The sequence below is a fragment of the Lichenostomus cassidix genome, chromosome 1, assembly GCF_008360975.1.
Source record: "Lichenostomus cassidix isolate B80296 chromosome 1, HeHo_3.0, whole genome shotgun sequence".
NCBI classification, from domain to species: Eukaryota; Metazoa; Chordata; class Aves; order Passeriformes; family Meliphagidae; genus Lichenostomus; species Lichenostomus cassidix.
In genome coordinates, this window is record NC_139479.1 from 39,052,550 (window position 1) to 39,079,079 (window position 26,530).

At 34.5% G+C, this 26,530-nt stretch overlaps 1 protein-coding gene across 12 annotated transcripts in view; it reads left to right on the forward strand.

The window, feature by feature from the left end:
• Window positions 1-26,530, forward strand: part of DOCK9 (dedicator of cytokinesis 9) — a 113,217-nt gene that overhangs the window by 67,753 nt on the left and 18,934 nt on the right. For 7 of the 12 annotated variants that reach the window (XM_085057310.1, XM_085057336.1, XM_085057283.1 and 4 more), the window contains 23 exons: window positions 76-263; window positions 383-448; window positions 980-1,072; window positions 1,321-1,444; window positions 1,827-1,948; window positions 3,313-3,399; window positions 4,003-4,092; window positions 5,350-5,465; window positions 5,585-5,654; window positions 5,794-5,919; window positions 6,050-6,121; window positions 8,385-8,531; window positions 9,225-9,308; window positions 9,928-10,039; window positions 13,068-13,246; window positions 14,025-14,141; window positions 14,855-14,975; window positions 15,580-15,713; window positions 18,690-18,804; window positions 20,492-20,558; window positions 21,638-21,685; window positions 23,458-23,594; window positions 26,379-26,494. In XM_085057310.1, coding sequence (XP_084913436.1) covers window positions 76-263; window positions 383-448; window positions 980-1,072; window positions 1,321-1,444; window positions 1,827-1,948; window positions 3,313-3,399; window positions 4,003-4,092; window positions 5,350-5,465; window positions 5,585-5,654; window positions 5,794-5,919; window positions 6,050-6,121; window positions 8,385-8,531; window positions 9,225-9,308; window positions 9,928-10,039; window positions 13,068-13,246; window positions 14,025-14,141; window positions 14,855-14,975; window positions 15,580-15,713; window positions 18,690-18,804; window positions 20,492-20,558; window positions 21,638-21,685; window positions 23,458-23,594; window positions 26,379-26,494 — 2,531 coding nt within the window. Of the gene's footprint in view, window positions 1-75; window positions 264-382; window positions 449-979; window positions 1,073-1,320; window positions 1,445-1,826; window positions 1,949-3,312; window positions 3,400-4,002; window positions 4,093-5,349; window positions 5,466-5,584; window positions 5,655-5,793; window positions 5,920-6,049; window positions 6,122-8,384; window positions 8,532-9,224; window positions 9,309-9,927; window positions 10,040-13,067; window positions 13,247-14,024; window positions 14,142-14,854; window positions 14,976-15,579; window positions 15,714-18,689; window positions 18,805-20,491; window positions 20,559-21,637; window positions 21,686-23,457; window positions 23,595-24,106; window positions 24,151-26,378; window positions 26,495-26,530 lie in introns of all 12 variants that reach the window. The other 5 variants (XM_085057355.1, XM_085057318.1, XM_085057364.1 and 2 more) reach the window with 2 other exon arrangements.

The window sequence follows — 26,530 nt, forward strand, 5'->3', positions numbered from 1 at the left end:
TAATAAACATTGTTAAATGGACATTTAGGCTTTTTCCTCTTCAGTTCCTTACTTGTTTTTTTATTGTTTTTTCAGATTATGTTAACTCATCGTACATTCCCATGAAACAGTTTGAAAACAGTACCAAGACACTGACAGCATTTGAAATAGAGGAGTTTGTTCCCTGTATACCAAAATGCACTCAGCCTTTTACCATCTACAACAATCATCTTTATGTTTATCCAAAACACTTAAAATATGACAGTCAAAAGTCTTTTGCAAAGGTGAGCAGAGGAAAGCTGTACCTTCTTTCTCAAGTTTGGTTAAGATTGTTTATGTATTTATTTCTGTGGTGATCCTTATGATTAATTGCTTTGGTTTATGTTTTTGACTACTGCTTTAGGCTAGAAATATTGCAGTGTGCATTGAGTTCAAGGATTCTGATGAAGAGGATTCTTTGCCTTTGAAGGTCAGTCTTTTCATTTTTACAACTGATAAAAGTAAACAGTGAGCAGGTAGCTAAGTAACACAGTCGTACTGGATTAATTGATCTAGTTTGGAGTGGTGGCTTAAGAGTAATTTCTGGATGGCTTGCTTGTTTATGATATAAGAGATTTCTAAAGAATCCTCAGAGCATTTAATGTCTTTAATATTTCTTGACTAAAATTCCAGGAATAAACTTATTGTAAAAAATGCCTGCTCCAAAGCAAGTTAAAACAGTAAAGCTTTAGATCAACTGCAGAGCCAAACTCCATTTTTTTTTGAGCTATCACAGTGTATAAAATGTGCCTGGAGGAGCAGAAGTAGAGAAATGTGGAGACATCTTGAAGTGAAATCACAGTGTCAGCTCTACTGCACAGCAGGCAGACTACACATCATATAAAGAAACCAAATTAAACACAAGTTAAAATATTTCAAATTCTGGGTGAAACATCCAAAGCTGAGAGTAAAAAAGGTTCACAGGGTCTTTTTGTTCTTTTTCCCTTTTCTCTATTCTTAGTGTATCTACGGTAGGCCTGGTGGACCAGTGTTTACTAGAAGTGCATTTGCTGCTGTTCTGCATCACCATCAAAATCCAGAGTTTTATGATGAGGTAAGCTACCTTTCTGAGGAAACTTCTACCAGGTTAGGTGCTATGTAAGTTTCAAAATACAAAAAAATATTAGAGGATTGCAAAGTTTTCAATTAAATCAGGTACCCTTTCTAAGGACTGTTTTAAAGTTTTGTGTGTTTGATTTGTGGTCTTGCTTCTAATAACATACAACCTGGAACTGCTTTTTAAATGTAACACATGTCAGTGTTCTAGCTGAAAACTTCTACAGAGATTTCTTTGCCTTTCAGATTAAAATAGAATTGCCCACTCAGTTACATGAAAAGCACCATTTGTTGTTCACCTTCTACCATGTCAGCTGTGATAATTCAAGCAAAGGGAGTACAAAGAAGAAAGATGTTGTTGAAACACAAGGTTTGTACACTAATGCTTTACTTTCAGTAACTACTAGGGAAATTTTTTAAACTATGCTTATCTGATAACCCATGATTTTTGTGATCCTTATAATGCTTTCTAATTTCATATTACTGACTGAAGGATTTAATAAAATATTTCTTCTAATTTAAATGATTCAAATTTTGGTTTAGAATGTCCATCAAATGTATGGTGTTTTTCAAACTCATTGACAATTACTTTGCTTTTTCAGTGTTTTGTAGCTGTCTGAGTTCAAATCATTTGGCCTTTACAGTAACATTTTCTGTTTTATGAACATGTCAGAATTATTTGGTGAGACTTTTGTAAGGCTTGTTGTTAAGTTTCATAACATTTAAAATTACTTGCCTTTCGTATTCTATAGTTGGGTATTCTTGGCTTCCTCTGATAAAAGATGGAAGAGTGGTCACCAATGAGCAACAAATCCCAGTGTCAGCAAATCTTCCATCGGGCTATCTTAGTTATCAAGAAGTGGGTGTTGGAAAGGTATGTTGTAGAAAATTGCTCTAATCTTAAAAAAAAACAGTATGAAGAGAAGGTTTGCTTCTAATTCCCCAATCTGATGATAACATTTAAATTATTCTTTAGTAGAATTTATTTTCTTTTATAGTTGAAATGGAATGCTTAGCAAAAGTTACATGTCAGACTTAGAGGAGACAAACAAATCCAAAGACAAAAGGGAGACCAAAAAAATTGTATTAGAGAAGGTTGCTTCAGATTCTTGTAAAAGTCAGAAAGTTAAGTTGTTACATGCTTACTTCTGTTGTTATGTAGCTGATATACTTAAGAAATGTTTAATTTTCTATCGTAATAATTAACTAGAAGTTACAGTAATTTTTAAACATTTAAAATTATTTTGAGTTTATGAAGGTATGCAAATAATCTGAAGTCCTTTACTAAATTTTTTTTAGCATTTCATGCTGTCTCCTTTCAGTAAGTCCTTTATTCCTGAACAAGTCTTATTCTCACATCTTGATTTTTGTGATCTCTATGCTTCACAAGTAAAATTTATGGTTGTATTTTTCAAAGCAGAAAGCTTGCATAATCATAGTATTAAAAATAATACCAAGGAGCATACAAAATGAAAATGTGGTAGGAAATTTGACAAAGAGATTGAAATGCAGAGACAAAATTGACCAATTTTGGAGGAAGAGACCTAAAATCAGCAGCAAGAGGTGCTGCTCTCCTCCTGTTCGACCACCTGTTCTTTTTTAAACTCTGCTGTAAGCTTTCCAGCCATCGTCTCCTTCACATCTTTCATCTTTTCACGTTGTAGGTGTATTCTTTATGCCTCTGCTGTTCCTCTCTGCTCATGCCCATGGGTAGAAAGTTAGGACCAATATGACTTCTTGTAGATCTAGCAATAAAATCTCTCCCTAACTGCCTGTCAGGGTGAACATTCCCATTCTCAGTTCTTTGGAAATGGGATGAGAAGGAAGCACTGGCTACTACCTATCAGTGACATATGTTAAGTTTTAAACTGTGTGAATATCTGTGGGAATTCTTGTGTTATTTTTCTGAGAAAACTAGTAAATATTTCTCTCTAGTCAGAAGTTTCTTTGCAGAGTTGTAGGGGAGACACGAAATCTGTGACTCACAGAGAATCAATTTTGTTAGCCATCAAGGAAAATACTTTGGGACTTGTAAAAAAACAGTTTAAGCTTCATAAATGCTTTTGGTAATATTGCCTGCATAATTTTCCTTTTTTTATGACTTTATTCATTGTACACATTTCTTCAACCTGTTTTTTTCTTTTTGAAAAAAGTGTTGTTGATGGTACTAAAGAATAATTGTTTTACTTTAATATCCTGCTACATTATTTTACTTTTCCCCCTCATGTGTGTGTGCAGCATTCTGGTCCTGAAATTAAATGGGTAGATGGAGGCAAACAACTGTTAAAAATATCCACTCATCTGGTGTCAACTGTGTATACACAGGTGAGTTATAAAACAAATTAAATTAGAGAAAGTTTTAGGAATAATACGTGTTTCTAGTATGTACGTACAATATATGGGAAGATTCTTAAACTCGGTGTGCTCCTCTCTTTTTTGTCTCTTGGGCTTTTCTCATGATCTCTTTCTTGTATATCAGATGTGAAAAGCAGATCTTAAATGGAAGCTATTCAAAAGATGAGCCTTTTGCCTTCTGTCAGCCATTCCAGTCTGAATTTTCCAGTTAGATGAGAGGTCATAGTTGTCTCAAAGCTGTTTACTGGCTTGTCTGCAGAGCAATGAGTCCTGTTAGACCTGTTAATAAAAAGCATACTATGCTTGATTGGGATAATTAAGTATGCTATTTTCTGCATGTCAGTAGGAAGAAAATATAGGTGGCATTTTGTGTAATGGGTATTGATAAAACACTGGAAATTTCATTTAAAAAAATAAGACTAAATAAGTCTACAGAATAGTGCACTTCAACTATTATTTTTGAAAATTGAATTTATGGACAAAGATATGTATTTCTGCATATAAATATTTTAATGGATTATGGATAGTAATGTTAGATGTTGTTTAATTTGTTGTTCTTTTTGTCTTTGGCAGGACCAGCACTTGCATAATTTTTTTCAGTACTGTCAGAAAACAGAGTCTGGAGCTCGTGCACTAGGAACTGATCTTGTAAAATATCTTAAGGTATAAAATGGCAGTGAATAACAGATTATATAATTTATTTATGCTTTTGCAAAACTGAGGAGCTTCAGACATTTTATAGGTCTCATTTTTCAGTGTGAGAATTATTACTGTGACTCATATTAATGGAATATACAGTGGAAAAAACCCACAAAGATACTTTCTGCCTTAAATAAATTTACAATTGCAATGTAAGAGGAAACCACAAAGAAATAATGAGAGAGTATTGGGCAGCTTTATGACTGATAATTCCAAAACACTAATGGCTTAGTTTGTCCAAATAATCAAATAGAGCTATGTCTGGGAATGGTAAGGAATGATGACTAATTTTTCTAAAATTTCACTTAGAAGGTCATAATTGTAATATCTTCAGTTCTCTTTCAGAGATCAATAGAGTGCATGGTTTCTACTGCAGTTTTGTCTGTCACAGATCACGTGGGAAGGAAGACCTTTTTGTCTCCTGAATAGTGTAGATGTGCATACAGGCAAATATTCAAAGACAAGACAGCTGCTTAACACTGAATGGAAGTGTTGGATGTGTTGTCTGCATGCATGTTCAGCAAATATGCTCCTTTTTGTCAAATTCCCATTGTAGCGCAAAACTTTGTAGGATGAATTTCTTATGCTGCCTTTTCTGTTAGGGTAGTTATGTCTGTAGTATCTTTTGCATGTGGTGGAGTGAATGCAAAGGCATATAATGAAGAAATTGTGGTTATTAATTCACTGTCTCAAATTTCCAGCATTAAGTAGTTAGGAATTTTAGTTCATCCTGGGTTTTAACATAGTTGCTAATTTATTGTTTAGCAGTAATTAGTATAATTAGGATTACACTTACCACAGGTAAGAAATCTGCATGTTTTTGTGGAACTTCTGTTTACTAAATGTCTGCATTGGTGGATGAAATAGCAAAATATACCAATGTCAGTGTCAGTATGCTGTTGGGCACATGGGCAGACTTGTCATTGAATCATTACCTAGAATGCATTTCAATGGAAAAATACAAATAAGTACTTCTAAAATGCTGTTAATAACACCAAATTTGTATCCCTAATTTACTTTAATGTAGAAAACATTTACTAAATATTTGTATTGGAAAAAATCCTCAATTGCTTCCTGTGCCATGTTTTTGGTAATTAACACAAAATTGTGCAAGCAGGATCTATTTTTGTGAAAAGACTTGCAATAAATTTTACTGTTTCAGAATTTGTGATTTAAATGCCATTGATTCACGGGAGTGACAGTATTATTACTTTCTTTTAGAGCCTTCATGCTATGGAAGGCCATGTGATGATAGCTTTCTTGCCAACTGTTCTAAACCAGTTGTTCAGAGTTCTCACTAGAGCAACTCAAGAGGAAGTTGCAGTCAATGTGACAAGGTAAGGAATTTTAAGTGCTTCATAGAGTCTACATGATGACTGGGTTAGCACATAAATCTGTAACTGAGTGGCATTACAGCTTTCTTTGTAGGTTTACTTGTTTTCTGACTTCTGTTTAGGGTTATTATCCATATTGTTGCTCAGTGTCATGAAGAAGGCTTGGATAGCTACCTGAGATCTTATGTCAAGGTAGGTGAAAGTAAATTGAATATCTCCTTTTTCTATTTCCCTAAGAAAGAGTATATATTAATTCAGTTGTGTCTATTTAATTTCAATTTTTTCATATTATGTCATAATTTCATATTAAATTCTGCTTTTCCTTCTCAAGTATGCATATAAAGCAGAACCCTATGTTGCTTCTGAATATAAGACAGTACATGAAGAGTTGACAAAGTCAATGACAACAATTTTAAAGCCATCTGCTGACTTTCTTACCAGCAACAAGCTGCTTAAGGTATGCATTGAACTATACTTTTTACTTGTATGTTATTATCTAGTCATAACTGAAGAACAGGAACTAAATGTATTGAAATAGTTGTTGAATGCATGTGGCAATTTTATTGAATGTTTTCTTTTCTCTGCAGTATTCATGGTTTTTCTTTGAAGTTCTGATAAAATCAATGGCTCAACATTTGATAGAAAACTCTAAAGTGAAGGTATGTCAACTTCTGCAAAAAATATTCCAAAGGGGGTTTATATGTCTTTTCTTTCTCCAATCACATTTTTATTGCATATTAGAAAGAAAGGGAGAGAAAGAGGAAAGCACCAGGAGAAATCAGTTGAAAAATTAGAAAAAAATACATGGCTAGATTCAACATTAATATAAAAGAATATAAACCCCTTAAAATCCTCATAGTAGAGCAGTCTGTATGAATCATCAGAGTTTCTAGTAGGAGTTTGTAATTCTTGTGGCACAAAGAAGTTGGGAGCAGTAAATAACACTGTGGGCTGCTATGTGAGCACTATCCGAAAAAGCGTGGGCTTTTTCCTGAGCACTACAGTAACTATGATATAAAATGACCCTGAAAACACTGAGTCATGAAGTTTACAGTCTTCTATATGTAGTAAGAAGTATCAATATTTAATTTTGTGTTATCTCCTAGGCTGAAAGGAGAAGGCTAAAATTTTAGAAATTAATTTTTCTACTAGCTTAGCTGTAAGCCGTGGTTTTCTGCATTGGTGACTTTTTAGTTTACTTACTTTTGTATTGAAACAAGTCTTGAAAGTTTCAAGTATGCAACATAGTCTCAGCTGAGTTGCATGTCAGGTTGTTGTCATATTGTTATCACTATTTTCACTATGTATTTGGAATATTACTGGAAATCTGAAGTACATGAAGGAAAAAATAATCAGTGATCAGGTAAAAAGCTTCATAGTTCTACACTTAATACTCTGTGGTACGATCAGTAGAGTTTGAGTCCCAGTTCAACCTCATTGTCACATTCTCTGTAATGTGAAAGAGAAAGGAGCAGAACTTACCTCTAGTTTGCAAGTATTCTCACTCCTGAACATTACCGCTTGATTTGCAAGCCCCTTAAATACAAAATAATTTATTTAGCTAGATTTTTTTCTGCCTCACTAGATAATATAATAAATGCAACATGCACTCAGATATTTCCTGCTTATGAGATCTTATTAAAAGAATGCATTTCTATATGCAGCAAAATTATTTCTATAGCAAGAATTATATTTAATTACTGTGCAGCAAAGACTGAGCTATGAGGGTACTGTAGGACACTAGCATACCCACCAACACAATCTTTAGTTCTTGTTTGTTAGTTCATGAATGAGCACTGTTTATATTTATAAGGGGATCTTTTTCAGCCTTAATGTCTATTTTTAATTTTTTTTTGAACTAGAGCTGGAGGCTTTGGAGCACAGTTCAAACACAAAGGGAGCACATTATGAAATCATTGATTTATGCAGGGCCTTGACAGTGACTTGTTCTGTCTAGGAATGTTGCTTTTAATGTAGTTCAAAAACCTATTTAAGTAAAAGTACTTAGACTACACGGATGTTTTGATTTCAGTTTTGAGAAAGAAAAGACATAATGACTGTACAATTGAAATAATTTTTGTCAATGTTGTCAGCCTCATACCACATGTCATTAAGTCTCTTCAGACAAAAGACAGAATCTTTAGTAAAGGTTGTAAGATGTAGGGAAATAAAAGACTCTGCAGTGCCAAAAAGAAGAGCACTTACTGACCGATATTGGTCAAAGTGTACAAATTCATTGATGAAGATAATAGAGTTGGTGAGTGGAAAGAAGAAAATTATGAACGTAGAAGAAATCTTTAAGCTAATTGGCAAACTACCAAAAAGCAAGAGAAAAGAGTTCTGATTGTGGAAACACAGAGAGTAAGATTCTGAAGTCTGAAGAGCTGAGATCCAGAAGTGCTGAGAAGTAAAAGAAAGAAATAAGCATGGATAACAGTTTCCTCAATGGTGAGAGGTGAAGGAGTTATTACCAAGATAATATTTTGCAGATAATGTTTTGCAGAACAACAAAAATTTGAGCTTTTTTTCAAGACAGAAAAGACCATCCGATAATGTAGTTAATACATGTGAACCAGCTGGTATCTGATTTGGAAAGGATGATGGATAAAATTAAAAGATTCCTTCTTATTCCTAAACTTGTGTTGTCAAGTTTATTGCAATATAGAAAAAATATTAATGCATTGTGCTTAATGGTTTTGTCATCAAAGACTGCCTTGCTTGAATTTCAGTAATAGATGTTAGTGCATGTTTTAATTTTTTTTAACAAATACTTCTTCTTCCCCTTCAGTCTAGAAAATGAGAAAGTTAGAAAATTGTTTCCTCTCTCCCTTCCATGTTACCCATATGTTATCTAAAGTAAATTTTCTGATGTATTACAGTTTTATAAACCATATTAAATATTGTGTCTGAATTCCTTTCTAGCTGTTGCGAAACCAGAGGTTTTCCGCCTCCTTTCACCATGCAGTGGAAACAGTTGTTAATATGCTAATGCCACACATCACTCAGAAGTACAGAGACAATCCAGAGGCTTCAAAAAATGCAAACCATAGCCTTGCTGCCTTTATAAAAGTAGGTACCCAAGAGATTTGGACTCTGTGGTTATTGTTTCAATAATACTGTGTCTGCATGAATTTTAGAGAATCTTAAAGGCAACTTATATAAAGCTGAATATACATAATGCCTTTTAAATATAAGTTTGTGTCCATGTGAAAATGCATTGAAGTGTAATTTGCATGTTCTGCAATCAAGATGCCATCCATTCAGAAATTTGGTATCTTAAGAAATGAATTTATATTTTATTCAAAATGTATTTTGATTTTTCTTTTTTTTTTCCTTTAAAAATATAATCTGGGTTGCCTTTGAATCCTGCTAAAGTTTTCAGTAGGGCTTTATTTGCATGCATTTTATGTAGACAGACTTTCAGTGTCTTTCTTTTTTCAGCCAGTAATATCTACAAGGGAGAAAAAAGGATGGGAACTAAAATGGTAGATAAAACTTCTAGTGGCATGACATTTTCATTTCTGTCAAGACAGAGTTCTTTTCAAACTGCTGTTTATTTTTAGGTTCTGCACTCTTAAGGGAAAATTTGGTACTCATATATGTATGCGTATATTTCGTTTGCTTCTTTTATTGTTTTTTATATTCAAACTAAAATAACAGTAATGTGTTTAGAAAATGAACTTACTAAATACAGAGATATAATTACTGAATGCTGAGACAGTACAAAATCAATGCTATCTTGGTTTTACTTGTTTTCCCCAGAGGTGTTTCACTTTTATGGACAGAGGCTTTGTTTTCAAGCAAATCAATAACTACATCAGCTGCTTTGCCCCAGGAGATCCGAAGGTACTCAGTGTTTTCAAACAAGCTATTTTGAAGTGTTGTCTTTTCTTGGTGCATGGGGATAGAGTCCTGCATTAAGTCTTCAGATGTTTTCCTGTTTACAGTGGAACTCCCAGCTCTGTGCCTAGAGCATTTTTTTCCATCAAACCACTTTTTCATGTGTTGGTTCTCATCATCAGGTGCAATTTTGCCATCCTAGAGCATGTGAATCACAGAAGTAGTGGGGTGTGGGGATGCAACACTAAGCAGAAATTTTAAGCATGAGAGTGACAAGTCTGTAGTTGAAAAAGTTGATATTCAATGTCTTAAGCTACTCTTCCTGGAGTGGTGAAAGCATATATCAGATGCCCAAAAAAATTCTGCTGTGTGTCCAAACTTTTCTTGCATTAATACATAGTATGGTAGTAAATTTTAGACAATGGGAACAGTAAATAGAACCAGTTGTTAAGTGTGAATTATGCTGGATTTATTTTATGCTGACATGTGGAACTTTGACAGGTCTGTAGTCATCATAGTGCAAGACTGACATGAATCACCCTTCTGTGCTAGAAAGCTGTTTTTAACGTGTTATTCAAACCACTGCACCAGTTGTTTATTTTACAATTTTAAATTATTTTTGCAGACTCTTTTTGAATTCAAGTTTGAATTTCTTCGTGTAGTCTGTAATCACGAGCACTACATACCTTTGAATCTACCAATGCCATTTGGAAAAGGCAGAGTTCAGAGATACCAAGGTAATTCTTCCAAAGTAGTGTATGGCATATTTCTTGTATGTCAACTTTTTATTATTAAATGTATACACTGTGTAACTTCAGCTCTGTGAGATGATGCAAAGCTTGAAATTGCTAAATAAAAGCCTAAAGTTTTAATGCTTTCATTTAAAGTTAAAGCAGGCATTTAGTTAGCAGAGTAATCTCTCCAAAGAAAGATGTGGTAAGCATCTGCCTCCGTTTCCTGCTGTGTTAACTAAGTTTGCTTTTATTTGTCATGAGTTAGCTTTTAAATCACTAGCTGTGGAAGCCTGCAACTCTCCTTTAGGATAGGTGTGCAGTGTGAGACTGGGGGTTCTTTTTACTTTTTTTCATATATCCACTCAGGTTTGAAGAGACTTGAGTAGGTCTGTAGCCCAGTCTCTGCTTTGATCATGACAGGTCTTCCCTTCTCTAGATGGAACAAACTCAGCCTTTTAAGTGCCTTGCTGGTCCTTGACTGAACTCACTCAAGAACTGTAGGCCCAAATACTACACACAGCATTGCAGATATGTCTAAGCAATGCCAAGTAAAGGGGAATAAACACTTGCCTTGCTATCCTGGCTGTGACCCTGCTGATCCAGCCAAGGGTGCTGATAGCCTTCACTGCTGCCAGGGTGCCTTTGTAACTCCTGTTGAAGCTACTGTCCACCTGGTGTTTTCAGCAGAGCTGCTCCCAAGCTAGTCCTTCCACAATAGGTGCCACAGCAGGAAGTGTGTCCATCCCAGATGCAGAATTTTGTGTTTGTCCTTGTGGAATTTAGTTGCCATTTCTGTAGAATCCAGATTCTTCTCAAATGGAGCTCTGCCCTTTGAGCATATGGACTGCACCCATCCATAAGCTTAATGAGGGCAGACTCCATCTCCTCTTTCAGGTCATTGATGAAGTAGTATTAAATAGAATAGAAACCTGGGGAAACTCCTCTTGCAGCTGTCTCCCAGTAGAGTACAAACCATTAATCACCAATTTTTGAGTCCAGTAATCCACATAGTTATTTTTCACATTTAGGTGTCTCTTCACCTGGACTGTAATGTCCAGGTTTGGATACAATAACCACATAGACATCTGCTGTTCTCCCCTTAAAGCAGACAGGTTTACCAGTCTTAAAGCATGATTTACCCTGGATAAATTTATTTTAGCCATTCCCAGTCACACTCTTCTCCTTCACTAGCTGAAAAATCGCTTCACCAGGGCTTAACAAAGGTGATAATGAGTGATCTTCCAGTGGTATCAGTTAACTCTCTTAGCATCTCAGCTGGTGGCATGGATTTACATGACTGGAGGTCTCTCAGGAGATCCCTAACCCAATCCTTACCTGTCGCTGTTGAGCCGCTAACAGAGAAAAGACCCCAGGTCTCAGTGTGGCAAGAAAGAAAGAGTTTTATTTTGATTTCAATATATATATAAACTTTTCAGAAATCGCCCAGATTAGTCAACCAAAAACCTCCCCATAAGCCTAATTGGCCAAGCCTAAACTGTCCAAGTCTCGAAACACTGTTTAAAAAACATCCAGACTTTATCTTTGTTTATAAAACACAGCAAAATGTTCTCACAAGAAAAACCTGTGCTAGCCACACTTACCCACTGGTGATAATTGACTTTCTTGAAGATAGTCTCTAGACTGTTAAGGGCTGGGAATCATGGCAGTGAAGGATAAAGTAACAAAGTTAGGGAGTACTTCAGCCTTACCCAAGCCTACTGTGTCTAAATCACAGTCCCCATTTAGCAAATATCCCATGTTTTCCTTATTCAGGAGTTTAGTGCTAATGTAGTGGTAAAAGCTCTTCTTGTTGCTATTGATATCCATTTCCAGTTTTAGCTGTAGCTGAGCTTTGGCTTTCCTGGCATACTCTCTCTGCATACTTGATCAATGCTTCTATATTCCACTTTTGTAGCTTGTTCTTGCTTTCACTTTGTGGATTTTTTTTTTTTGTGTGTGTAGGAGCTCAGTCATGAAAGTCCTGTGTAGCCCAGCTGGGTTCCTGGTACATCCAGCCTTGTGCCAAAACGAGTCATATGTTAGCTATTGTACTTGTGGCTGTGAAGACATTAATTTTTTCCAGGCACTGAACTACAGCAGAAATCACTAAACAGAGGCGAGGAAGGTGCTCTTACAAGTAACAAGTAAACCTGCCTAACATATTTTTGTAGAATAGGTAATTTTTTTTCTGAAATATTTATTCTCTAGACTCTGCTAAGTTAAAGTTGAGTATAACTAATTAACACTTTCATCATGGTAGAACAAGATAGAACAAGATTTGAGACTATGAGCTGAACAACTGCTTAGAACTTCTTTCTGTCTTTGTCTGTTTCACCCTTTGGGAGTGTCTTGGATAATAACACTGCATAAATATTTTCATAGAAAAGAGACTATGAGCTGTTGGCTTAGGGAACCTAAAAAAATAGGAAAAATAGAGAAGACAATGTTTCTGATTGCACAATTAAAGAACAGTGTAAAATGCTGCTCCCTGGGAACTAGGAGTTCAGCCAGGAAAGAAGACCTTTATCAGAAATGCTTCTGGCTCTGTTTTGCCATGTTGAGCAAAAGATCTCAGGTGATGTGGTAGGGTCTCAAGTAAGTTACAAGAAAATCTGTAGAATGTCTGTATAATGTCTGTGCTGTCTCAGGTATGTTTCTTTCTGACTTAAGGGTTTCCCTTACTGAGAGTTCTTTGGAAAATGAAAGTGCTTTGAGATTAGCATCTGGTTTTTGATTACTGTGTTGAGCAATGACAGTGAACATGAGAAACTCTTGGACACCTCCTCAGCTGACATTGTAAACATATATACATTCTAATAAATGAGCCCTTCAAGCTGAAGTTTCTCTGAAGATGTCATAAATTCAGTACATAAATGAACTTGATTATTTTATTACACCAAAAGTACTTCAAAGAGGGAGCAGTTTGGCTTTGCTGCATCTGATATGCTGGGTTTTACTTCAGCCTTAAGTTGGTTGATAAATTGATTTGAATAAAACCATTCTTTACATGGAACTTGTATTTCACTTCCAGACCTTCACCTGGACTATTCATTAACTGATGAGTTCTGTAAAAACCACTTCTTGGTTGGACTGCTTCTAAGGGAGGTGGGCAATGCCTTACAAGAGTTCAGAGATGTGCGGCAGATTGCCATTAGTGTGCTCAAGAATTTGATGATAAAGCATTCCTTTGATGATAGATATGCTACCAGGGTAAGTGTGTTGCTATGCTAGTAGTACAAAATAATAAAGATTAGGTGTGCACACATACAGAAAGTTTCTTCTTTCACAAAACAAACCCTTGTTAATTTGCAGCAAAACTATTTCTGCTCAGACTGTGGTGACAATGGTAAAAATATCAATCTGCAAATTCTGTCTTTTTACTGAATGAAATGACAAAGCACTATTTAATATAATTATATGTGGGATTGCAATGTAGCATGGTGTAACCTAACTGTTGTGCTTAAAGTAATCAGATTTTTGCAAGTGTGTTTTAAGCTCTTAATTTCATTAAATATTAGCTCTTAATGTTTGGCAGCTGTCCTTCCATCATCTATTATTTGTAAAATGGTTATAAGAAAGCTACAAGTCATGGTGGTAAATTTTGAGTGATTTTTAATTTTCTGACTTTTTTTAACATCAGTGGCGCTGTGGAGAAGCCAAAAAAACTTTAATGAAAGGTATCATTAATTTATCAACCAAATATAATATTAATTTACTTGGTTAGTCTTAGTTAAAATCACATTAATTTTGGAGGTTTTCTGCATTATGTTGAGACAGTAAATAAAATTTACTGACGTCTGTAAATTAGAATGAAATACAGTGATGATCACTGCTTTTGCCCTTTGTGAACTTATGAATGTGGGCTCTGGCTTGGAAAATATTTATTAAGTGCTCTTTTTTTTGTAATTTAAGAGTGAATAAATTAAAACTAATTGGTGATTAAAAATTAAAACTGTGATTTTTTAATGAACTGTTAAACTCTCTTTAGGGCCATCAAGCAAGAATAGCCACTATGTATTTGCCACTTTTTGGTCTGCTCATAGAAAATGTTCAGCGGATCAATGTCAAAGATGTGTCTCCATTTCCTGTTAACCCTTCCAGCAATGTGAGTGACCATTTCTGTTTGGTATTCTGAATTATTTTTATCATAATTTATTGGTAACATGTGTATGAAACACTGCATACTCCTGGCAAACAAGGAGCTTCATGATCTTCAGAATTCTGCAAATTTTCAATTCAGTCCAATGCTGAAACAAATGGACCACAAAAAGATTGTTAATTTGCTAGAAATTAGAGAAGAATTTAATCCTAAAGGAGTATGATTTTGAAATAGCTATAGTGCAAGAGAGCTGACGGCTACAGGAAAATTAATTAAAATGTAATTGGTGAAGGGTGTATATTGATGTGGTTGCATACAGTTATTGAATCTAAGATTTAATTATTTATGAATTTTACTTTTGTCCGTATCTTGCTGTGTTCCATTTGGTATTAAGAAAAGAAATCTCTGAAACTCTTACAACAAGAGAAATATTTGGGTGCTTGAAATAAAAGTAATGTCAGTCTTTTTGTAATACCTGTTTTATAGTGTTTAAAATTCAATTGAATACTCATTTCTTCAATGTTCCCTTAGGTATCTTAAGTTTTAGGGTATCCCAAGCTTGTGCAAATATGTGAACATCTCATTTCATTTGTTTGAGTATATTAATTAGAAATTAAAATTTAAGGAAGAAGTACATAACAAATGTTTCTCTAGAAGACTTGTCATATTCACTGAGTCAATAATGCAGGAAAATAATCACATTTTCCTCTCTTCTCCAGAGTGCAAAGGATGATGCACAGATTTTGCCAACTGCAAGTCAATTAGTAACACCACAAAAATCAGGAAACACATTGGACAACAATCTTCCTAAAGATCTATTTGGTGTCATCTCTGGCATTGGTAAGCGCTTTAAAAAAGTAAAATAAAAGAGTTAAAGAGGAACTGGTTTATTTTTCCATTAGTAACCAGAAATAAATGTTGTGTGTCCAACTTTGATTGCTTTCTGCATGTACAGTGGAATGCTACTGCTCCTTTCATTACCAGAACCTAATGGAGTCAGGTGCTCAGCATGGGTCAGATTTCAGTCTGTACATGAAATCTGTCTTTTGGGATCTTTTGGGATTTGCTCTTCTATATGAAACTAAAGCTATTTTCTGGAGTGGGGCTGCTTTTTTCCCTGTGAAATGTGATAGTTAAAATAAAAAAAACGGGAGAGGTTTCTTTTTTAAATAGACATGCTTCTTCATGGAAGTGTGTATGTATTGCTATGTATGTTTTTTATGCATGTATTTACATTGTTTTACTTAAGTCTGTGTGTATGTACTTACATATATACTTGGCTGAAATTCTAGAATAAGTTTGTCTTCATTAAAAGTAACTAAATGGAATTATTTGCTTTAAAAAATATATGGTGGTTTTAAAAGTCTGAGTAAACTGTGTAGTGACTTTTATGTATTGTTTGAGATTTTTATGTTGTTTGGGGTTGTGGTTTTATTTTTTTTAGCTTCCCCATATACCACATCAACTCCAAATATTAATAGCGTGAGGAATGCTGACTCAAGAGGCTCTCTTATAAGCACAGACTCAGGAAACAGTCTCCCAGAAAGACACAGTGACAAGAGCAATTCTCTTGACAAGGTAAAGAAAAAGAAAACAAACCAAGATAAACCCCAGAAGTGTATTGTTAAAATTTCATCCTAAGTCTCATAGGAGTTAACTTCTCTGATTTCCATTGTGAATGGGCTTTCTAGAATAACTTTAAAGCAGTAGTTTATATAAGTCTTTATTTTGAGAAATAATTACCCTGTGTATTCCTTCTGCATTGCATTTGTTGAGCTGTTTCACCGAAAATGCAAACAGATTTTCAAAGTAGAGACATAAGCAAGTAGTTGGTTTTTCCTTTGCTAGAGAAAGGCACTAGATGAAGTGTGTTGAATTTTGCTTGAGAGGACTGAATTCTAGTTAGAACAGCTTCTTTGATTTTGTGGAGACCATCATCCTGTTCTATACACAATATACTTAGCATTTTTTAAATGTTGAAAAAACCAGTTGTGCTTTCTCTGGGTGATTTCATTTATACTAGTTTGACTTTTCTAAATCATTTCACTTTAAAGCTGTTACAGATTAGGAGCTCTGGCTGCAGTAGCTGTGAGGTATTCAGTCCTGTCTTTCTAGAGTTTGTGTTGACACTGATCACGTTTCATTTTCTTAGATCTTGTTGTGCAAGTCACAACATGTTAACTTTTTCCCCTTGACTCTGACATGCCTTCGTGTGGCAGAGAGAGAAGCTTCTCAGAAGGCACTCTGCTCATGCTTTGCGCCCAAATGGAGAAGAAGAAGAAAATTTTCACCCTCCAAAGAAAAACCGTGTTACTATGGATTTTTCACTTCTGACAGCCCCAGCTTTGCCAGAGAAAATTTTGCATACTACTTTCTCTCTTCAATTACAAGAAGTATCTGGTTTTTGTGCTTGGTATAGTTAAGCTTCTGAGTGAAGTGTGTGGTCAGTAGTTTTGCCGCTTCTTTGCAACAGTTGAATCTCAAAAACCCAGTATATGCAATTTAACCATGTAAAATATGTTTAAATGTCAAACCTGGAGTATGTACACGTGATCTAGTTTAAGTATAAAATACCCAATCAGTTGAAATATCTGCAGAATCTGGGTCTTGGGGACTTTAATAGAACTAAAAGATCTTCTTTGGTATTGACCAAGGTAATAAAGAAATATCTTGGTATACACTGTTGCTAAATGGCAATGCTGGCATCTAATCCTTAGTTGTCATGGTGTTAATTACTAATGTGTAGTGTTTTCACCAAGTAAAAGGGTTTTCAAAGGAATCAACATCCTTTGAAAATTCTACTCTGGTCTGCCAATTTAGGTAACACAGGATTTATGTTTTGCATGCTGCTAATATTTTCCCCAAATAATACTTAATCCTGGCTTTTAATTGTTGCTTTTTGAACTTTCTCTCTAGTAGATCAGTTGTTGAGTGCATGTTATCTCCAAGTTTTTGCTCATTGCTTGGTATCGTTAGTAAAGAGCCATGGTTTTGTTCTAATTTTCTTTCAGAATAATCTGTAGCATTATTCTTGTGGAATCAGAATAGACTGGAAGTATATCAGTTTCTATTTCAATATGTGCATATTTTATTGGTTATTGACATGATTTTAAACTAAGCTTCTGTAGCTATAGTCCTAGTTTTATCCACGTACATATTCAGCAGTCTTAATTGGAATATTATCTAGCGCTCTGGGCAGCTTCTGAAAGTCTAGGATACACAAATTCTGTTTCTGCTCTGTCACCCATTGATTGCCTGCTCTGTTGTAGTATCCAAAAAGCTGTAGAGTAGCACCTCCTTGTTCACCAGAGATATTTCAAAGATAAACACTTTTTGAGGTCTTTAGAACGTGCAATAATCAGGCCTATAGAGGTGTCCACCTCCTCCTAAATTGCAGTAACTTCTGGCTGGTATTCGTGATAGTTTCACATTCAGTTTCACTGTGCATCCATTCAATGACTAGTAGGTGAGTTACACATTTACTAGTAGCAGGTTTACACAGATTGTTTAAGTACAGCAATTCTTTAATGCAGAAGAAAGTTTTAAAGGGCCCAGCTTACTAAGTGTCTTGTTTATTTACCATTTGCATAAGTGGCATATTGGATACTATAAAGGGCAAAATTTATACTTAAAACAAACATTTATACAGTGTGTCTATAAAAGCTTCAGACTGAGGATTTTGTAACACTTGACTGTGTGGAAATTATTATTTTACTAGTAAGTCTTTGCCCAAAGTTCAATTTATATGTTTTTACAGTTTGTTTGGTTTTTTTGTTTGTTTGGTGGGTTTTTTTTGTTGTTTGTTTGGGTTGTTTTTTTTGTTTTGTTTTGGTTGTTGGGGGTTTTTTTTGTGCACATTTTGAAAGACCTGTTATAGAGTTTTTTTTCTTTTTGGACAGACAATAGTATTGTGGGTTGCTGATAAACTTCCCACAAGTGTAGGGGTTGTATTAACAAATGAAACAGGCAGAGGGTTTTGCTTTTGTTTGGGTTTGTTTGTTTGTGTGTTGGAGAAGAAGGGAAGGGCAAAAACAAATTACTTAGTAGTAGTTAATCTTCCAGAATGCGTACTATTGCCCCTCATGTATGTTTTCCTTGAGGTTCTTACATCTTTAAATGGAACAAATTTTGTAGAGGCAGACCTGTCTACATCTCAGCATAAAGTCTCTTGAAAAGCAAAGGAGCATGTATGTATCACTTAACAGTGATATTTAATCTAAGCAGAAGGGGCAGGCTTGAGTTCTACAATGTGGGTGGCTACCTAGGTATAATTAAGTTGTTTAATAATCACTCAGGTGACTTTTCCTCTTACTCCTTCTTCTGGGTGGAAAAAGTTGTACCTAGAAGGAATTAAAACTAAACACAGGCAAAGAGGCTGATTTGATATACTTCATGTGTGTAACGTGTTTTAGTGACCTGTCTCTACATGGAACCTTTTTTGTCTCCATTCTGAGATCCTTTTTCTGTTGCAGGAATTATTAAAGCAATTGAAAATATTTTAGTTTATTATCAGTTTAAGAACTGTTCAGCCAAATGCATCTGTTTGCTTTTCAGAACCAACAGAGCAGCACTTTAGGAAGTTCTGTTGTTCGATATGACAAACTTGACCAAGCAGAGATCAAAAGTCTGCTCATGTGTTTCCTTCATATTTTAAGAAGTATGTCAGATGGTAAGTATTTTTCCTGCTTTTAATAAATTCAAAGTAATGTGCTGGATTTATGCCTGTTTTTTCCATAACTTTTCAAAATCAGCAGAATAATTTAGGTGTAGGTACCAGGCTGTGCTGCGTTTTACAAATATGTGTGATTGCTCAGATTAAATTCTGACTGAAACCTTGTAAGCATTAAGTACTCATTATTTATTCAAAGTGTGAAATCAACTAAAGGACTTTTAAAGAAAGTGAATATTTGTGTGTGATTGTAGAGTTTGGTTTGGAAAACAGAGGTGAAGAATAATTCATTGCTCTGTAGAAGTGTCTTGGGCTAGTTCATTCCTTCATTCTGCAGAACTTGCTGTATGACAAGGAACCAAATGATTTGATTGCTGTATATATTTCCATTTCTGGAATGGGGATATTAGTGCTTCTTCATTTTCCTGGGATGTTTGTGAGATGATCCATTGAATTTTTGAAAGAGTCATGTTATCCTGTGCAAGGTTACAGAGGTATAGAACTACTGCATGAATGGCACATCTTATGTGTTTATTAGGATCATACATCTTGGAGTCATCCCTGTCTGTGATCAATATTTTAAAGAGATGACATGTCTCTTTTGGTAAAAACATTGACTTTTTTCAGTTTGGGCTATCAAAAATAGTTGACTTATTCTCTGTGCCTATTTAGTTGTTAATTTTTAAAATTCAGGTTTTAAATAGTATATTTAATATAATTTAATATATAATTTTATATATAATTTAATATAATTTAATAGTATATTCAGGTTGCATATAGTACATGAACTCTAATTTGTTACACCACTAATCAACAATGAGTATTGAAAGGTTAGTAAGTATTCAATATCCAATCACTCCATTACATTTTTATGTGATTGTATTGATTTTATTGTGTATTTTTTAATTACAAGCCATATTAAAACTCAAAAATATCTTTTTCACTATTTTATACTTTGAAATATGTAAAAAATCATCAAAATTTCAAGAATATTCAAGTTTAGGTTTACATAAACACATTGGAGATTTTTTTTGTCTCAATTCTGGAACACGAATGTCAAATAAATTTTGTCATACATCTTCATAATAACTTTGACTTTATTACCTAATTTTGAGCATTTTTAACCAAGAGACTTGGGAAAAGAGACCAGGTCATGTCTATGTAACTACAAGCTATGTAGAATATACAAAGCCGTACTTGAAAATTGGGCACATAAAGAAAAACTGGAACCTGTGCTGAAAAGCTATCCACAGTAAAAAGCAGTAAATTTAAAAAAGGAAAAAAAATTAATTAAAAAAATGGTGGGACCTGTAAAGAAGTCTGTAAAGAAGAAGGTTATAGGACTAACAGTGTGAAATATTCTGAAGTCTTATATTGTTACAGGGCTGTAGGTACTACGGGCTACACAGTTACTAGTATATAAAATATGAAATTGGATGGGAATATTATGGATTAATTAGTTAACATTATATTGCAGAAACTCATTTGGAGAAATAATATGTGCATTTGTATAATCAGCTTTAAGGAAAACTTCAAATTGTAATTGTGATATGTACCCCACAAGCCATTTCTAGATTCTCTGAATCCTCATTATCTGAAAACTAAGAACTGATTTTAACTCTTCTGTTCAATGTTTTTGTCTGTTTGCTGCCTTTAATTTGTATTTTAATATTTTTCGTTTTCCTAGATGCATTGTTTACGTATTGGAACAAGGCTACAAAATCTGAACTCATGGACTTTTTCACAATTACTGAGTAAGTTTTTGTTGTGCTTGTCATGCAATTGCATGTTTTGCTGTTCTGTTAAAAACATGAGTGTGGATATAAGCATGTGTAAATGTTTGGGATTTGTTGTTTGTTTTTTTTTAAAATGCTGTCCTGGTCTGTTCAGAAGTCCCTAACTTGATGAGCACAATTGCATGTCTATCCAATTCCACGATAGTCTCCAGAATTTAGGCTAATCAGAAGGGATCTCAAGAAGTTCTTGAACAAGTAGTGCTCAGAGCATTGCAGTGCTCATGGAACAGGAACCAGCTGTCTTGATACCTTCTGCTTTAAATTGCATCTTGGAACATCAGCTGTTGAATAGCAAATGTATGGTTACATAGCAAAATTTATTGAATTGCAGGACTTCAGAACCATGCTTCTAGCATTTCTCATGTGTCTTCTGCAATTCTCTAACAGAAAAGATATAGGATGAGTCCACTATTTGTTATCATTGGCTTACACTCCAACTGAAAAACTTAGAATGTAAAAAGACAAGAAAACATCAGAAAGAGAAATTTATTTTGTGCTCGGAATGAGAAGTTTGGGGAAGGCAAACACCATTCTGACTTTGCAGTTTGGAGACAGCTAAGCTACTTAAGGTCTCAGTAAAAAATGGAGCTGATTTGAAGAGACAATAAGGCAGTCTTTTCCTTCATTCCCAACTGACATGTGGAAGAGAGAGCCTGAAAGCTTTCATTTTGGCTTTGCTCTTTAAAGAAGAACGTTTAGAACACCTTTAGCCCATCTGCCTTGTCGCTGTTAGACTCACAGTAGCTGTTTGGATTCAGAGCTTTGGGATGGGTCTGCTCTGGAGACACCTTTGGGGCATTTTGCTGTCAATCCCAATTTGCCAAAAGACACCAGTCATCTATGACTGGTTTCAGAAGAGCCATGTTTACCTTTTCTTGGCTTGGGGACTCAAAGAGAATTTTAAGGGTGGGAGAAATAAAGAAGTTTAATGATGTAAGAGTTGAAAGTTAACAATGATGGTTGAATAATTCCAGTGTACATAAATCTAGAAATGATTGTTTTAAGTGTTGCTTCTCTGACTTATGTGTCCTCTGCAGAGTATGCTTACATCAGTTCCAGTACATGGGAAAACGATACATAGCCAGGTACTGTGTGGAATTTAAATTTCACTGTCTTGTTCACTAATAATTGTAGTGTGTATGATATGCCTTGAGACTCTGTAACAAATAAATTGCACGAGAAGAGCTATTGTGAAATGATGCATAAGATTTTGAAGTAAGTAACTGTTTACTATATTAACAAATCTGTATCCTGTCTGAAAGTCTGGTATCTGTTTAAGAATGATTTGTGAGTTGTTCTTTAATGATTACTTTAAAATCCACCCCTTAAATGCTATCTTTTACAGCATTTTTTCCTTGAAACAATGTCTTTGGGAAAGACATTTTATGACCTGTTGTGTTTATTCAGTTGGCCATAAAACCACGTAAATTGAAATGTTTTAGAAATTTTATATATATATATATATATATATAGTGTTTTCACTGGAAGGTGAGTAGTGAACATTCCAATGCTGCTCTTTTTAAATTTGAAGTCCGAAGAAGATCTGTGGGAGTCAGAGGCTTGTATTAAATTGTTTTAATATCTTTGCATTAATGTCTTATCTTGATGCAAAGTAGAGTAAAAGATAGCAACTTCTTTAGCCCTTGTACTGTGGTCAATATGGTAATACTGTTATAATTAAACTGCTGTGGTTAAAATACTGTTCCTCTTGAATTCGGTGAGAAAGTTGTTGCTGATTCTCGATGGTAATGCATTCTAACTATAATGTTAGCTTTTTTGGTTTTAGTTTAGATAATGTGAATCTTTTTCTACAAACTTGACTATCTCCATGGAGATTTTTCTGAAAAAAGAGTTCACATAACCTAAAAAACCTCATAAATAAATCTGGCTTTCTTAAGGTTTTGATTGTAATCTTTGTGTTCAGATGTATGTCAAACTCTGGATTTACAGGAGTCTATAATTTTCAGGCTTTTTGTAAAAGTTCTTCCAACTGCTGTGTTTGACTAGTTTGTAGAAGACACTACCACACTCCCTTTTTGTTTACTGATCACCTGCTCTGTGTGCTGCATGTTAATGTTGAAAATGTTGAGCTATTGAAATGATCTGGTGTTGTGAATTTCCCCAGTAAATGTAACTTCCATGTCTTTCACATTGTCACTACACTGAAGTATATCACAGTCAGTGCACGTACTCCTAAAATACACAAATGACAGAGAATGAAAGGGAACAGGGAATTCTGTAATTCAAGCACTGGTTTCCGTTTTTCATCAGCTCTGGTGGTGGTACACAGTAGGAAGTTAGCCTGTACTGATTGCTAACACAGATCACTTTTCTGTTTTCTTCATTTGATTGCTGCAAATTTAACAAAGTCTATGGCTCTTCTCCCTTCCTGCTTGGGTAAGAAGTCTATGATACTATCTCAGTTAATTCCTGCTCTCCTGTTGCATGTATGCTTTCTAATTTTACCGCTGTGTGTCCTAACTTTTTTGCTAACATTTTTGCAATCAAATTTTTGCAATCAAAATAGAGGATTCAGTTTTGGGTGCTGAATTTTTTCAGAATATTAATGTTTTCAAGTTTTTTGGTTTTTTTCAAAAGCTCTGAAGTAAATTTATCACTTCAGAAGTGGCTGCTTGTGTGCTTTTGCTTTCATGCTTTGAGGTTTTAAGAAAGAGTTTGCTGTGATGCATTTTTTTTTCAAGCTACCTATTTTTATTTTATAAAGAAAACAGTGAATAGGTTGCAGCATTATAATTCTTTCTATAAAACTTCTTGTGCTTAACTAACAGCACTTCCTGTCTTGCTGCAGTTTGACATGTCTAACTTTTGCTTCTATCCCATTTCACCCATCTTGCAGGAACCAGGAGGGGTTAGGATCCATAGTTCATGATCGAAAATCTCAGACATTGCCTGTTTCCCGTAACAGAACAGGAATGATGCATGCCAGATTGCAGCAGCTGAGCAGCCTGGATAACTCTCTCACTTTTAACCACAGTAAGTCTCACGACATGATAACATCTGTCATCCTCAACCAGTACCACAACACCAGACACAAGTCCCAGAGCCACACCAGTGCATCCCAGTGACTTTTACTGTTCTAGGTCAAGCCTATAGCTGGAAGCAGTCGATGGTCTGTTCTCTGCTTTATGATAGAACAATCAATGCTGGCTGATGCCACAACATGGAGCATGGTTAACTACAGTGTATCTTAAAACTGTGTTTTAATTTTTTTTAGTTATATACACCTCAAACTTGTGCTGCACATAGTTACAAAATTTACTTTATTTTTCTATTTGCTTTTTTAAGCTTCATTTTTTTTCTCCTCCTTGGTCTTATAAATTATTAGTCTAAAAGTAAATATATGCACTCTGACCATATCTCCATGTTTTGACATCCCCTAAGGAGAAATAATTTTCTTAGAATTTCTACGAAGATTTTGAGCCCATGATTTAGTTTGTCTGGAAGTAAAAAAGCGTCCAATAATGAAGTGATTTTTCTGTTTTCAGTGTGAGAAAGATATCAAGTATTCTTGGAATTTCTGTAGACAATGGTAAGATTTAATCAGGTTGAAGTCAGCTTGTATAGACTGCTGTATTGAAAACTAAATCTGCTTGTGGCCTATCTTTTTAAACATGCTGCTTCTAAATTGCATATACTGTATGTAGAGTATTCTAAAGCACCATTTTTCAATTTTCAGCTTCAAAAAACAATGAAACTGGTTGACTAATTCAGTAAAATACAACACTGGTACTGAAAAGAATTGTGTGCAGTAAAACAATTATTTGAGTTAACTGTATGTTCACTGTGTTCATTCTTTGATTTCCCAAAGCATATCTAACTGTCTCTTAAAATCTTTTAGCTCTTTTTTCTGCAATATAAAGCAAAAGTTTGCCTAATTGCACAAGATTTGTCACATTGTCTTGTGTAAAAGTTAAAAAAAACCCACAAAATCTCTCTATTCATAAATGCATTATCAGATCTGTTTAAATATAAGAAATGCAATTGCTTGCTTTTAAAATGTTAGACAGCTATATCTGTGAAAATTACTTTTTTTTGCCCCTTGGAATCAGTCTGCTGCTGCTTTATCATCATAATTTCTACATGGTTGTTGATACAAAAAAGAAAGCCTTTGCACTATGTGGCTACACATTCAATATGGTATAATATTTTGTAGATAAAGACTGATTAAAAAAAACCTATGAGAAATAGATAGCACATCCCTGTGCAAAGACATTTCATACTTCCAGAACTTGGCAATGTTTACTGATTTTTTAGGAAACAGTGAGCTGAAAGATTTTAAAAAATGCATGCTCATGTAATAAGAAACTTTCTGTTCTTTTCCATCTGGAGGAAATTATGAAGGAAGGTGTATCATTCAGATAACTTTGTCTAAACTGATAACAGGGGGTTTTTAATGGACATTTAACAAATATCAGGATATTACACCTTGTACTGACCAAGGTTTTGCAAATTGAAAATATATTGATGTAAAAACCATGTCAAAGTGGGAAATCGATTTTTATATCTTTGGTCTTGTTGTCTAACTTCCAGTTCTGTTTAGTTGTCAGTCTGCCTCTATCATGTATCCAAAGTAGCATTCAGATCTTGAGTAATCTTGTAGGTATTCCGTGTGGGATACATAAAGGAAGGAAGTGTCTGGTGAAAATAGGTGCTTTACTTGTTTCTAAAATCAAGATTCTTTGGCAAGATAATTGTCTATTAGTGTAAATTATAAACTTATTTTCTCCCTTTCTGATCACCTGAGGAAGAAGTAGAACTGAAATAATGGTGTGATATATCTCATCTCTGAGAAATTTCAGTGTAGTTTTGTTCTTAAAGAAAGAATGTATAAATCTAAAGAAACTGGTGGTTATGGGTATACATGTGTAGTTCAGCCAGGGAAGCAAGAAGGTTCAGAAGGTAGTGGCCAGGTGTCATTATAAAACAGTATGGCATTTCTTCTGTTCTTTTCTTGATCTCAGCAAGTTTGTCATCCTTGTCATTGATTTAGTGATGCAAAGTTGGCTGTAAATCTAACATATAAACATGATCCAGACCAAATTTTTATAAAGCAACCTGGGCACATTTGTCAATCTGGTGCTTAAAGACCAGTATTAGGGAACGTAAGAGACGTATTACAATCAGTGCTAAAGCAGGATGTGTTTTTAAAATTATTAAAATACACCATGGAGCTAGAAATTATAAACTGTTTTTATTAAATATGGAGCCATTGCATGGTAATTCTACAAGAGCAGAATTTATTGCTTGGGTGTTAAACTGCATATAAGTATGGGATTGTATTCCTTCAACTCTTATTGTTTTGTATTTTATCATGGTTGACTTGGGATTAATTTTGAGACCATTGTAACATCATTAAATTACCAAAATTGCATATTTTCAGCTGTAACTTCATCCTTTCTGCAGTACTTATCAATATATATGTGTATATATATATAATTGTGTACCTTTATATATATACATGTGTGTATACATGCACATATATATGAAATATCACATCATTTTAACAGCTGTTTAATGCTTCTATTGTTGAAATTCTTACTTAATATATTTTATGATCTTGTGCAAGTCATGTTAGAATAATAATATGTCCATATTGGAAACTATTTAAATGCATATGAATTCTTGTTCTGTATTGAATACTAACTTCTGTCAGGCTTTTTACTTGTTAATCTTTTCCTAGTTCAGCAAGTCTTTTGGAAGTAAGAAACATTTAAATGAGTGTATCCAGCACTTACACTTCATTTGGAATTTCTGTAGGCTATGGCCATTCAGATGCAGATGTCCTTCACCAGTCTTTACTTGAAGCAAATACTGCCACGGAAGTTTGCATTACAATTCTGGACACTCTATCGTTATTCACAATGGCTTTTAAGGTTTGTTCGTGACTTGGTGTTAACTTCTTCCATAAA